General features: G+C 46.8%; 1 protein-coding gene and 1 long non-coding RNA gene across 2 annotated transcripts in view; one reads left to right on the top strand and one right to left on the bottom strand.

The window, feature by feature from the left end:
* The window catches only part of LOC127007354 (uncharacterized), a 240,098-nt gene that overhangs the window by 159,526 nt on the left and 65,783 nt on the right, over window positions 1-14,789 (top strand). The window contains exon 5 of the long non-coding RNA XR_007760204.1: window positions 12,130-12,183. This is a non-coding gene — a long non-coding RNA (uncharacterized LOC127007354). The remainder of the gene's footprint in view (window positions 1-12,129; window positions 12,184-14,789) is intronic.
* The window catches only part of LOC127007352 (uncharacterized), a 208,165-nt gene that overhangs the window by 101,377 nt on the left and 91,999 nt on the right, over window positions 1-14,789 (bottom strand). Inside the window, exons 3-4 of the mRNA XM_050878219.1 lie at window positions 11,083-11,299; window positions 10,017-10,077 (exon numbers count right to left, since the gene is read on the bottom strand). Coding sequence (XP_050734176.1) covers window positions 10,017-10,077; window positions 11,083-11,299 — 278 coding nt within the window. The remainder of the gene's footprint in view (window positions 1-10,016; window positions 10,078-11,082; window positions 11,300-14,789) is intronic.

The following is a 14,789-nucleotide window of genomic DNA, read 5'->3' on the forward strand; positions in this document are numbered from 1 at the left end:
CACTAACCTCATTGAGTCCGCAGATGATACAGAAATATATAAAGTTGGTGAAAGCGTAACAGGTTCCCATTCTTCATAAACAGGTACAAACACTCTCTTAGTATGAAGCACGGAATTAGCAGTTACAAAAATAATGATGGTAACGATGTGTTGATCATTTAGGTCGTACGTATCTGTGATTCTACGAGGATAAGAACCCCTCAGGGACTCTTCAGAAGACGGTCGATGCGAGTCTCACTCTGGAGGCACATCCCTGGGTTCGATTCCAAGTGGTTTCTGGACTCTCGGGCTCTAGTCCATGACACGTTGTATGGATTTATAATTAAACTGAGCAAAACTATTTACACCTTGATGCTTATTTTGTATCGTCCTGTACTCATAACAAAGTTTTGTTGAAATATTTAGTTTTTGAGTTAAACGCGAGGCAAGAGTTACCTCTCGAATGAGTTATCCGTCACTAAAACAACCTTCCTATAGTAGATCATGCGAAATCGATCAACCTTAAAAATCACATCGACCGTTACTTTTTTGCGTCGGAAATTATGTAAACATCCCCGCAGGTACAGCACGTGCCTTGTTATGTTCCGCAGGTCACTAAAGTAACCGACAAATTGACTATCACAAGAACAGGAAGCCTGGGAATGAACAAACAGGTTTTCTGTTGCCTTCTCTTTCAGGTTTCTTCTTCCTTCTCCCCTCCTCCTCCTCCTGTTCCTCCTCCTCCTCCTCCTCCTCCTCCTCCTCCCGAGAGAGGAAAGACGATGAAAAAAGGCGGAAGTGATGAGGTGAAACGCAGGTGATGGCACACACACACACACACACACACACACACACACTGTCTATCTGTGTGTGTGTGTGTGTGTTCAAAATGGAGTAAAAAGAAAAAGAAACAAAAATAAAAAAATAGTGGTAGATAGATAGATAGATAGAGAGAGAGAGAGAGACAAGAAACAGGAAGCACACAAGACTAGTAAGGATTATAGAGATGGAGAAAGGTATAACAGACAATAGCCCGCGCCCATGAAGGCCTCCGGGCGGGCGGGCGTGGCGGCGCCTCACTAACGCGTGTAGTACGCCAGGACGCCGGACAAGACGACGGCACAGATCGCCGTGACGTCCACGAACACGTCCGTCCATGTGTACGGCGCATCGTGTCTCTTGGGAGTCGCCGTGTCCCTGCCGTGGGCGCGAAGATTGGGTTTCTTGGTTTTCCGACGGCGGAGTGTGTGGTGAGGGGAGCGCGGGGTGTGTGAAGCCTTGGTGATGTGTGTGACATCACCTGCCTTGGTGTGTGAAGCCTTGGTGATGTGTGTGACATCACCTGCCTTGGTGTGTGAAGCCTTGGTGATGTGTGTGACATCACCTGCCTTGGTGTGTGAAGCCTTGGTGATGTGTGTGACATCACCTGCCTTGGTGTTTGAAGCCTTGGTGATGTGTGTGGCATCACCTGCCTTGGTGTTTGAAGCCTTGGTGATGTGTGTGGCATCACCTGCCTTGGTGTTTGAAGCCTTGGTGATGTGTGTGGCATCACCTGCCTTGGTGTTTGAAGCTTTGGTGATGTGTGTGGCATCACCTTCCTTGGTGTGTGAAGCTTTGGTGATGCCTCCGGCACCACCTGCTGGGGTAACTGAGGCCCTGGTGGGGGCACTGGCTTCCTTCCCGCCATCTGGCCGGTGCCACGCCGGCGCCGCAAGGGGTGCCCGTTGCACCGCATGACGGTGTAGGCGCCGCTGGAGCCCCTGCCGTCAGAGTGTAACGAGAAGTGCAGGTAGTCGAGGTTGTTGAGGAACTTCCCCAGCGGCATCGCTGCCTTCAGAAGGGTCCTCCCGCCAGACCCGCAGCGCAGCTGGATGATCTTGCTGAGGTCCTTATATTTGAGCGCGGCCAACGGCACGCTCAATCCCCCCTCCGCCTCGCACGCCTCTATCCCCTCGGCGCACCGCCAGCCGGTGCTGGGGAAGGTAAAGAAGGCGATCGGCCGCCGCCTCCTGAGGCAGCCGCCGCCCCTGTAAGACACCTTCAAGGTGTCCGGCCTGCTCATGCCTGCTCGCAGGCTCACGACCACGTTCGCTTTTTCGTGAGAGACTTTTTGTCCCATTGTTTTTTTCTTTGTGAATATCAAAATATCAGAGCAGAGAAGGAAAAAGGTGACAAAAGAGAAAAGAGAAAAAAAAAGAGGGTAGGGTGTAAAGGGGGTGTGGGGGAGCCATGGGAGGGTGGCAGGGCGGGGAGTGTACTGCAGAGACGAGAAGAGGTTCGTTGGGGAGGGCAAGCATTTGGGGAGTGTGGGAAAGGCGGTGAAGGAGGAAAGTCTGTCAGTGGAAGAAAGAATTATATGAAGAAAGTAAAGGAGGAAGACCGGGTAGGAGGAAAGGCCGCACGGAAACCCAAGTGAGCACGGAACATGTGACGGAAGGAGGATAATGATAAAGGTGCCGCGTCACTGAAAGCGAAACAATTGGAAGAACGAATTAATTTCCCGTGCAATTTATTATACAGAGGAGGAGGAGGAGGAGGAGGAGGAGGAGAAGGGAAAATGAGGAAGAGAAGGAGGAGGAGGAGGAGAAGGGGGAGAAGGGAAAATGAGGAAGAGAAGGAGGAGGCAGAAAAATCAAGGAAAGAGGGAATAAATTTAAGGAAGGAATAAACGAAAGAGGAGAAAAAAAAAACAGGTGGAGGTGGAAGAGGTACAGCCGCAAGTGGAGGAGGAGGAGGAGGGGGAGGAGAATAGGAAGATAGAGAGAAGGAGGAGGAGGAGGAGGGGAAAAATAGAAAGATATATAGGAGGTGGAGGAGGAGGAAAATCATCCCTTCCCAGAACAGATTATTTATAGTATTTTCCTTCTGTTTCCTCCTCTTCCTCCTCCTCCTCTTCTTCCTCCTCCTCCTCCTGTGTGCCCTAAACTACAGACCAATCAGCCTGACCTCTGTGGCGGGAAAAATCCTCGAGAAGATCATCAGAGACAAACTCGTTAGGTTCCTTGAAGACAACAACATCATTTCCGATGCTCAGCACGGTTTCAGGAACAAGCGCTCATGCTTAACCAATTTATTGGACTTCTTCCAAGGTATCTATGAAAACTGGGATAATCATATCCCCAGCGATGTTATATATCTAGACTTTCAAAAAGCCTTTGACAAAGTGCCACACGAAAGACTCCTCAAGAAACTCAAGTCGGCGGGATTAGGCGGCAATCTGACAGCGTGGATCAAGGACTGGCTCACTGGAAAAAAACAACGAGTTGTAGTCAACGGACAGGCCTCCGAGTGGCTCCCGGTCACAAGTGGAGTGCCACAGGGGTCAGTGCTGGAACCCATACTTTTCATCATATATATCAACGACCTAGAACTAGGATTGAAATCCAATCTTTCAAAATTTGCCGACGACACAAAGGTGGGTGGGAAGGCCCTCACAACGGCAGACTGCAAAATTATCCAGAGAGACCTGGACCAGATCACTCGGTGGTCAGAAAAATTGCAGATGTCCTTCAACACTGCCAAATGTAAAGTAATGCATATCGGATCCAGAAACAGCAACCACACATACCACATGGGTGGCGAACCACTACATGTTGTGCAAGAGGAAAGAGACCTCGGGGTCACCATCAGCAGTGACTTGAAACAAATAAAACACTGCAAGTCCGCCTGTAAGAAAGCCAATACAATGCTTGGGTTCATATCGAGGAACTTCGAATACAAGACGCCGGGAGTTATGTTATCCTTGTACAATTCGCTGGTAAGGCCCCACCTGGAATACGCCGTGCAATTCTGGTCTCCTAATTACAGGAAAGACATTGAATTACTTGAGAGAGTACAGCGCCACGCCACGAAGATGATACCATCACTGAGGACGAAGCCCTATGAAGAGCGACTCGAGCGACTCAACCTCTTCACGTTGGAAAAGAGACGCCTGCGGGGAGACATGATACAAGTCTTTAAGTACCTGAACAAGCTCAGCAACGTTGATCACTCCAAACTCTTCACGCTACAAACCAACCTGAGAACAAGAAACAACGGAAAAACAATTCAAGCAAAGCGATGCAATACCGACATCGGCAGGAGTTATTTCTCGAATAGAGTTGTTCGCCACTGGAACAGCCTTCCTGCAGAAGTGGTTAGCGCAGAGACCATCAACTCCTTCAAGAAACGCATTGATCGCCACTTTGCTGCATCGGGAGTGAACTGAACGTTCCCAAGAGTAGATACACAAGTGCTTTAATCCTTCCCTGCAAGCCACTCCTATGGCAAACGGATTGATTGAATCACTGAACGCAGGCAGCCTAGTAATGAGCCAACAGGCTCTCTGCTGCCTGCTAGTCCATGTTTCCATGTTTCCTCCTCCTCCTCCTCCTCTTCCAGCTTCGCCCTTTTCCTACTGGACATACGCATCCACTCTGCCCGGCCCCGGCCCCCATCCCCGTCCACCCATTTCTCAGGTGAGTGTCGCAGGCAGGTGACCGGCTCCCAGTCCCCTCCATTCCGCCCGCGACCCCCTCCCTTTCTCCTTGTGGTGTTACCCTATTGCAGAGAGCTTTATTGTGACCCGGCTAGTTGGAGAGAGAGAGAGAGAGAGAGAGAGAGAGAGAGAGAGAGAGAGAGAGAGAGAGAGAGAGAGAGAGAGAGAGAGAGAGAGAGAGAGAGAGAGAGAGAGAGAGAGAGAGAGAGAGAGAGAGAGAGAGAGAGAGAGAGAGAGAGAGAGAGAGAGAGAGAGAGAGAGAGAGAGAGAGAGAGAGAGAGAGAGAGGCTGGGCGTTTTCCGGGAAGAGTTTGTTCTAGCCGGCAAATCCACGCGAAACTCCTGAATCGCGGAACTCACGTTGTTTATTATGCTCGGGCGTAAAAAAGTACAGTGCGTTCTGACGTCCGCGCGAAAGAAATAATCCTCTTTTTGCCTCTACTCCTGCTTCCCTGCTGCTCCTGCAACGTTCACAAACTCAGCCTAATTACAGATTGCAAAATAACTTAGGTAAGGTAAAGGTAAAGTTGGGGGCATACGCTGTAGAAGCGCGTGGCCTCGGTGCTCATCTCGTAACATTAGCCCTTGAGCCTGTGGTTGGAGGGAGCCCATTACCCCGGGACACAGGGCCAGTGTGACATCCGGGTTACCACAGTTTACCTTCCCCAGGTTTCCCCAGGTACCCATTTATCGACCAGCCCGAGAGGGAGGATGAACAGCTGGGTGAGCTGCACGCCGACTGCCCGGGCCGGGATTCGAACCCGGGCCCGCGGAGTAGAAGCCAGGCACGCTGACCACTAGACCACGTAGGCGTATAACTTAACACATCTAATTATCAACAATACTGCCTGTTTTCCACTTAACATTTTTTTTTTTACGTCTACGCCTATAGCGCCGGTAGATCAGCTGGAGGGGCCTGGATGGTATTCGGCCCCAGCCCGTCATGGCGCAGGCAAGTGTTTATAGTGGCGCCACGGGTATAGAGTGAAAGATGAAGCCCATTTTATCAGTAACGTCAAGACAACGCACTCATACCTCACGTTGCCTTTCCATCAGCATGAAAGGAATGAAGGACGTGACTGTGGTGGACTTCCTTGAGTGACAGGTTAAAGGGAGAGCGGACAGGCGAGATACAGAACTGAAAAGCGGGTCAAGGGTAAAGATGCGTTTTTCAGTAGACTCCGGACAGCTGGTAAGTGAGGAGTTGATTTGACGTTGATTAGTAAGAGGGAAAGAAAGCTCGACTCGGTAGTATTGGATAGTTTTCCGCAGCAACACAGCCATAGCAGAAAACTGAACACTGCTGCCGCGTACGTTGATGTCCGTCACTTGGAAGCAATAAAGTGGGGAAAATCATTATTACGAGATTTGTAGTAGGTAAAAAAATAAGTTCACCGAGGTAGTAATGGGAGGTTTTTACGTAGGAGAGAGCTGTACACTGATACCGCGTTCGTTGATGCCCGTCACTTGGAAACGATAAGAGGAGGAACACAAATACAAACAGATCCAGGTAGAGTATCAGTGGCGGTAAAGAAACACATGTTGCTGTCTTGTATACCGGTAGTGGTGATGAATAATAGGCGGCGATGATGCGGTGGCAATAGCGAGACTGAGTTATGTGTGGGTGGTTTTCTTCTGCCATTTGATGTTATGTCCTACTGTCTTCGTTTTCTCCCATCACAGGCCTTTGTTTATGTTTTGTGTTTTTCTTCCCTTGGTTTCGTCTTGTGCCTTTACTCATTCGTTTCTCCTTATCATCCCTTTCACAGTTTTTTGTTGTGCTTGAGTCTTTTTCCTCCTCCTCCTTTTCTCCTGTCTTTCTTTTCTTCCCATTTCTTCTTTCCGTTACCCTTTTCGTTTCTTCTTTCTTCCTCTGGTTTGGTTTCGTGAGTCTTTTTCCTACTCCTCCTTTTCTCCTGCCTTTCTTTTCTTCCCATTTCTTCTTTCCGTTACCCTTTTCGTTTCTTCTTTCTTCCTCTGGTTTGGTTTCGTGTCTCTTCGTTCGTTTCTCCTTATTTCCTTAACAGTTTTCGTACTGGTTGGCTTCTCCTCACTGTCCACCTTTCTTCCTGTCTTCCCTTTTATTCCCATTTCTTCTTTAAGTTTGTTTTTCCGTTTCCGCTTCTTGTTTCTTCCTCTGGGTTGGTTTCGTGTCCTTATCCAGTTATTTCTCCTTGTTATTTCTCCTTCTCTTCTTATCCCCTTCTCCCTGTCCTCAACTCCAGCCTTTCTTTCTTTTCCATTTTTTTTCCTTTACCGTTTCCATTGCTTCTTTTTTTCCGTTGGTTTAGTGTCTGGTCTGTATGCATTCGTTTCTCCTTCGTATCCCCTTAACGGTTTTCTTCTCCCTCTTCTCCATTCCTCTTGTTCTGTCTTTCCTTCCACACACACACATACACACACACACACACACACACACACACACACACACCTTTTTACACCTTCTTATCCCCCCGCCACGATAAGTTATCACCCGTCTCCCCCTTTGTAACCCGCCCTGTCTGCTTTACGTTCTCATCTTCTCCCTTCCTTTCTTACCTCATTTCCTCCGTCCCCTCCCGTAATCTCCCTACCGTCCCATCTGTTCCATTAAGCCCCTCGACTCCCCCTAAAGCTCTCTCCTCACACCTCCTGTATACTTGCCACTTTTCCTTCTCCATACGCTTTTTTTTCATGCGTTTCTAGTACGGGAATATTTATTTTATATTTCCTTGGCGTAGCTCAGTCCCTCTACATCTCCCGTTCTCTCGTTTTTTTCAATCTCCTTTTTTAAAATCATATACAGCTACATACTTTTCCGATGGTCTTTGTGTGTGTGTGCGTGTGTGTGTTGATATTTATTTACCGTTCTTTTGCAGCGTTTCTTTCTTTCCATTCCTCGCTTCCCCGTCAGTGTTTGATGTTAGCTCCTCAGTGGAAGGGTCATTTTTCTCTCGCTCCCCGGCGCTCCCCCTTGTTTCTTCTGCTCCATCTTTCATCTTCCCCTCGTTTAGCCTTGTTATTCACCCGTGTCGCTTAAACCAATCTAACGAGCAATTAAGTTCCGTCGCCAGGTAACGAGAGAAAGGGAGAGCGAGTGTGTGAGAGGGACGGACTGCCGGGTGACTTCAGGTAGTGGTATATTGATTATCAGGTGAGCAATTATTCAGACCAGGTAGAAGTCAGTCTAGATAATCAAATGGTCGGCACACACCTTTCACGCCTCTGTCATCGTTACCCTACGCGTTCTCTCACACACTTTACAATTCTTTACAGTTTTTTTTTTTTCTGCTCCCATTCACACACTTAACTTGACCCTCTCGTACTCAGCCTCTTATATTTACCGACTTCCGACCCAAAAACTGTCTCCTGGACCCCAATAACGAGATTCATTTATATTTATTGTTAAAATAGTTAATTCCTAATGTTTCCCGGCAATAGTTAGGCGTCAGAAACCGGTAAATACTCGTACTATGCTCTGAGTACGATAATCTGGCAACGGTGACTTGTCTCCTCATTCCCACACCTACATTTAATGCTCTCATGCTGCCTCACACCTCTCACCTCCTTCCCTTACACCTGCCTAACTGGTCTTCCTCATACACCCCTTATACATGCCACACCTCTCTCCTTCCTATTCCTATCCCTTCCCCCTCCCACATACACACACACACACCTGACTAGCTATCCTCAAAGCACACAGTACACAACTTACACCTCCCTTCTCATCCTGAAACAGATCTGACTGAACATCCAACGTACTACATGCTTATTATACGTGAGTTCTCCTTTCCATACACTCCCCTGCCCCCATTATCTCCCGTTTACCGGATAACAACCACAGAGTCAGACCCTTGCTATCCCCATACACACAAAACACGATCCAAACTTCCCATCCCTATAAGATCTGACTGATTATCCATCCCTATACCTCATTTCTTTCCATACACTCACCCGTCCATCTCCTCGCCTCTGGTACACCTGATAGCAACCACACAGTCAGACGCTTCCTTGTACCCCTGTCTCCTCACACACCTCGCCATCCCTTCCATACATAAATGATTACCCTCTCGTTAATATTTTGAAAGCTTTTTTATTTTCTCACAGAAGTAACTTTGAGTGATTTTTTTGTTTGCTTGTCCGTGTATAAGGGAGGGTGGAGGTGTCCGGGTGTTGATGTGTGTAAAGTTTTACGATGTGTCCTTCACCATGAGAGAGAAAAAAAACATCATTTCACCTCAACGTTCTCGTCACACAATCATCCTATTTGCTCATACGTTTGTCGGTTAATTCCTCCACGCCTGGTTTTCCTCCCCTACGTGTTGGTCTTAACATGATTACGTAAAATGGCACACAACACGACGGAAGCTAAACGAAGGGTGAGGGAAAAAGAAACAAAATAATTAGTGGCAGGTGAAGGACGAATCACCTGCGGACATCGAATAATATAAAAATAAGTGTTGCGTAAGGGGAAAAAAAAGAGGGGGGGGGGGAAAGAGGGAGAGGAGAAAGTGTCGACAGGTACGAGGAAGGTGACAAGCTACGTATGATAGTGTGATAGTGTGTTAGTGTGTTAGTGTGTCTATATAAGGTAGGTAGGATTTGTCACGATTTATACGTTGGCACCTTAAGACTTTATTTTTTGTGTGTGTGTTTGTGTGTATGTGTGTGTGTGTGTGTGTGTGTGTGTGTGTGTGTGTGTGTGTGTGTGTGTGTGTGTGTGTGTGTGTGTGTGTGTGTGTGTATGTTCGTTTTTCTCGTTGACAACCCCCCCCCTCCCCCGTCTCTCTCTCTCTCTCTCTCTCTCTCTCTCTCTCTCTCTCTCTCTCTCTCTCTCTCTCTCTCTCTCTCTCTCTCTCTCTCTCTCTCTCCTCTTCCCTTTCTCTCACGTTCTCCTCCCTGCCTTTCCTTGCCCCCGTCCCCTCCTCGGCTCACTCCTGGGAACACTCTGAAAAGTAAAACGCTGTCCATTCCTTTTACTCCCTTGATAACATTAGGCCTCCCCTCACTTCGTCTCCCTTTTCACTGTATCTCAGAACCAGTCAGATTATGCTTATTCGCTCCTCCTCTCTCTCTCTCGCGCGCCTTTCCGGACCTCCTCTTCTTCAACATTATTTCCACCCCTCCCAAGACGTCCGAAGGGATAGAAAAGGTAATGATGTTACTCCTCTTTGCTTTGTTTTTCTTTTTTGTTCTTCCTTTTGCTGATCTTTCTCTTTTCCCTTCTTCTTCTGTTTCTTCTCATGCTCAACCTTTTATTCCTCCTCCTCCTCCGTTTCCTCTTTCTCTTTCTCCCATTCCTACGCTCTCTCCTCCTCCTCCTCCTAGTCTTCCTTCTACTCTCACTCTATTCTTCTCCATCCCCTCATTCTCATCCTTCATCCTTCAGCCTAGTTAGGACGAAGAGGTCTGTTGCTGTTTGCTTTTCCTTTGTACTCCTTTTCCTTTCCTCCACTTTTTATGAAACTTGTTATAGATGTAATAAGTCCTCCATGAAACATTTGCGCTCCCACCCTCTTATTAGTCTCTCTCGCCCCTCCACGCTTCACACCCCCCCAAAAAAAACTGACAATGATACTCACGTCAACGTTTACTCCGGGAATGGCAAAAGTCTGCTTGGGTTTGCTCCGCCCGAAGAGATATCTGAAATGTCAAACACACACGATTAATTTAGGCAAGGATAGAGAGCAGTTGGTATGCTATAAAAAGAGGGAAGGAAGAATAGGGATGTGGTTTAGGAGAAGAGGAGGAGGTGAACATGAAGGACAAGAAGAGAGGAAGAGTAAATATTAGAAGCAGAGAGAGATAGAGGAGAGAGAGGTATAGCGGAAGGGGATTGAAGAAGACAAGGAGAAGAGGAAACGAGATAGAAGATTAGGGTGAAAAAGGAGGGATGGAAGGAAGGAAAGGATGGATTAGAAGGAGAAAGAAATGGAGGAAACGGATATAGCAGGAGTGAAATGAAGAAAATACGGAGATGAGGAGACGAGGTTGAAGATTATAATGAAAAAGAAAGAAAGGACGAATTAGGAGGAGAGACAGAAGTGCGTGAGTGTCCTTGTGATAAAAAGTTGAAGTGTGTATACGAGAGAGCTGTGGCGCAGGATTAACCTTCAACAGCATAACAGATACGAACAGCAGTCCTATACACCTGTTGAGCCATGCAGGGGAGCCTCGCCTCTGTGCGCTGGCTCTCCTTTGCATGCCGGGGGACGGAGGAAAGAATGAGAACGAGAACGAAAAGATACCAAGAAATGCAAAGAGGATCAAGGAACAGGAGAGGGAGAGGAATGGTGTGAAAAAACAAGAATAGAGAGAGAGAGACAGAGAGAGAGAGAGAGAGAGAGAGAGAGAGAGAGAGAGAGAGAGAGAGAGAGAGAGAGAGAGAGAGAGAGAGAGAGAGAGAGAGAGAGAGAGAGAGAGAGAGAATAGAAATAAGAAAACTATTTTTTTAAGACGAGTGGAAAAATGGATTTGTAGTTAGCCATTTGAGGTAGAACGTATACTTACTTCACGCACACATACACACACACACACACACACACACACACACACACACACACACACACACACACACACACACACACACACACACACACACACACACACACACACACACACACTTTCCACCTCCACCCACGCACTAACCTGTAGAATTCGTTGTCGTCCTTGTACCACTTGACGGAGTAGAGAGGGTCGGTGCCGCGGTCGTATTGGCACTCGAGCTGGGCGTCCTCACCGCGGAACTTGTACACCGGGACCTCCACGCCCTGCAGGGTGAGGTGCCTGGCGCCCGCCTCCGCTCCCCGAGACTTGACAGCTCGGCGCCCATAGCTGGAGGCGCTGAAGCATAGCGCCGGCTGCCCTGGACGGGAGGAAACATGGATGAGGTTTAGGCACAAACATTTTGGTACTTTCAATATTAGAAGAAGTGTGGGGAAGGTTTACGCGTCCAAAAGTATTTGGTTTATGAGCAAAATTATGAGCTTGGTTCAAATGCCAAAAATCATTTTGGGGTAGGCTAAGGTAGGATGAAAAATATATCGGGTTTGGGCACATATGTTGGTCAGGTATTGCTGTGGAAATATTAGAGTACCTTTCGGCACAAAACCTTGGCTATATACAGGAGGTGTAGGCAGAATATATATATATATATATATATATATATATATATATATATATATATATATATATATATATATATATATATATATAATTTAACTATATACCCGCACGCGCGCACCGCTCTTTGGTGTAGTGGACAAAATAATGTAGTCCTGGCAGCCCATCCCGGCAGACTGGGGGTCGGCCCTTGCTCAGGCCGAAAAGTGCTTCCGCTGACAAGAGAGTTTATTGTCCACCCTTGATTATTGACGCAATAGTTTTAAATTATAAACAATAACTAAAGAAAGTAATAGTAGTAGTAGTAGTGGTAGTAGTAGTAGTAGCAGGAGTAGGAGTAGTTGTAGTAGTAATAGTTATAGTAGTAGTAGTAGTAGTAGTAATATCAAGAGTAGTAGTCGTAATAGTAGTTGGGACAGCAGTAGCATCAACAGCAGTAGTAGTTGTAGTAATAATAGCTGCCGAAGTAGAATCAATGATAGTAACAGACCTACTGGCTTAAGCGTCATAGATATCACCATCGACATCATCATTATGGGTAACTCATTAACAACATTTATTTCTCATTTCCAGAGCCACGCATCGCCGCAGCAGCAGACCGTGCTAAACACTCCGGGCACCAAGAACGTAAGTAATCTGCAGTTTTCCTTCAGTTTAATATTGAAGTTTAATCACATAATTTCGTTCAAGTGGTGGCATTCTTTTCGTTACATTTCTTACCTTCAAGTAGATGAGCCTTACTGATTGAGGGCATTGCATCCATCCTTATACTATTTGTGCATGGTAAATTACTCCCCGCCATGAACCCCTTCTGCTGATTAACTTTGAAAAATGTCACCGCACGCAGAGGCTTCCCGTGTTAGGCATCTGGATGTTTTTTTATGGGTTTTTAAGGGGTACACGAACTTCACGCCTAGTTTCATTTATACCCTTCGTTTATTCCTTCGTCAGCAGCATCAGCTTCTAGTTCTCGTTCTTGTTCTCCCTTTCCGTCTCCTCATCCGCCTCCGCACCCTCCGTCCGCACCTCCACTTCCTATTTCACTTGCTATTTTAATTTCTTGGTGTATCGTAAACATCTTTTCTCAATGTCGTATTGGATTTGCACATTCACTAACTTTGTGTTGCGATCCATATTTTCCCGCGTTTTCCTTACAAAGTTGTTCCTCCAATATTTCTTCAATGAAAACCTATCGTTGCGTTCAGTGCCGTCTGGCTTATTAGTATTGGTGCGTCGCGTCACGTTTCATATATTTATTGGCGGCCCGCTAAACCTTTCTTTGAGACTCGCGGTGCCCAAGGTCCGGGCCGCAGCCGCTCGGGTCACTATCGGATTTGTTTTAATTGGAAGGCCGCCGCCGACATGCCCGTTGTGGGGGCGGACTGACCGAGACTTTACTCGCGATTCTCGTTATATTATCCAGGAGTCTGATGGCAAGAAATGTTCGTGAGGTCCTAACGTACACATGTATAGATAAAATTAAATATCATCGCAAAATACTGTATTACTTAAGTTTGCAAGTATTGTAAGTAGTAATATTTCGATGAACTTTGAGGTGAGGTATTACGATGACATGTTTTATTAGGTAAATCTGGATTAAGTTAACCTGTTGTTTTGGGTGAGCTGGGCTAGCAAGATGGGTTAGTTTCGTTTTGCACCATGTGTTATGTCATGTTATTGTGAAGTTTGTTCAGACAAGGTTATGTTTGACTATGATTAAGCAAACTGCACACACACACACACACACACACACACACACACACACACACACACACACACACACACACACACACACACACACACACACACACACACACACACACACACACACACACACACACACACACACACACACACACGTTTCCATCTCCTCAGTGGTACATATTAACTTTCCATTGATCTCCATAATTGACACGCGGACTAACAAAGAAGCAAGGGGAGGGCGGCGAAGGGGCAACCCGATCCACACACCCTCGCTCGCTGCTCATGAGGACCCCTGCGACTTTTTTCCAAGGCGAGGGACACTCGATCGTTCAGTTCTGTCGCCTTTGAGTAACCCGAGAAGGAAGGACCCCCGCTGGCTGATGTTGATGCTTGCTTGCCCCGCTTCCTTTCTCCTTGCTTTGTGTCTTGTTACAGCTAATCAAAGGGCGAGAGTGAGAGAGAAACGGACAGACTGACAGACAGATGAGTGGATGCATGGACGGAAAGACAAATGGATGAACGGTAGGATCATACAGACGGACAGACGGACAGACAGACAGTTATACACAAATATACAAACAAACAAAAAAGAGAAAATGGACCACCACCATTAATAGTCATAAAATCAATAAACTCAAGAAAATAAAACTTTTTGGTCTGACTTTGGTCTTTCACTGTAAGGAAACTTATATTCTCCCACTTACACGTATCTAAAAATGCCTCTAATATAGCCTAACATTTAGCTCTACAATAACAGTTACCTATTTCATCTGTTTAAAGGACTCCCTCAGTATGACAAATAAGAAACATTTTCTCTATATTAATTACTTGATCCTCATTTCATGCGAATTGAGGATTTAAACGGACAGACAGAAAGCCAGACACTCGCAGACCGAAAGACAGACAGGCACAGACACACAGACACACACACAGACAGACACACAGACAGACATACAGACAAACACACAGACACACACACAGACAGACACACAGACAGGGTGCAGCAGGCGTCGCGTCATGTCCCCGCGTGTAGTAAGGCGTCTCGCTGGGCGTCGCGGCACAGCGGCAAGCTCCCCGCCCGACCAAACACCGACTTACGAGGCAGTGTGTGCGTAAAGATCCGGAACCGATCGTGATGCGCCGGGAAGAGCGGGAGAGGAAGTGGGAAGAGGGGGAGGGAGGGGGTAGGAGAGGGAGAGGAGGAAGTAGGAAAGAGCGAGCGGGTTAGGGGGAGTGGAAGAGGTGGAAGGAAAGAAGGAAAGAAAAAAAAGGAAGATTGGATTGGATATTTATATAGGAGAGATACTTTGTGTGTGTGTGTGTGTGTGTGTGTGTGTGTGTGTGTGTGTGTGTGTGTGTGTGTTTGAGACAGAGTGAGTAAAGCGATGTCCCTTTCAGTATATTAACTTGTAGATATTAGCATCAAAGAAAAATATGTGACAAGATAGAATTATAATCGGTTCCACTAGAGCTGGCGGAGCTAACCCTTCAAAGATGGATTCTCGGACTTGGTACCATTGCTTAGGTAG

This window comes from Eriocheir sinensis, chromosome 3, assembly GCF_024679095.1.
Source record: "Eriocheir sinensis breed Jianghai 21 chromosome 3, ASM2467909v1, whole genome shotgun sequence".
Lineage (NCBI taxonomy): Eukaryota > Metazoa > Arthropoda > Malacostraca > Decapoda > Varunidae > Eriocheir > Eriocheir sinensis.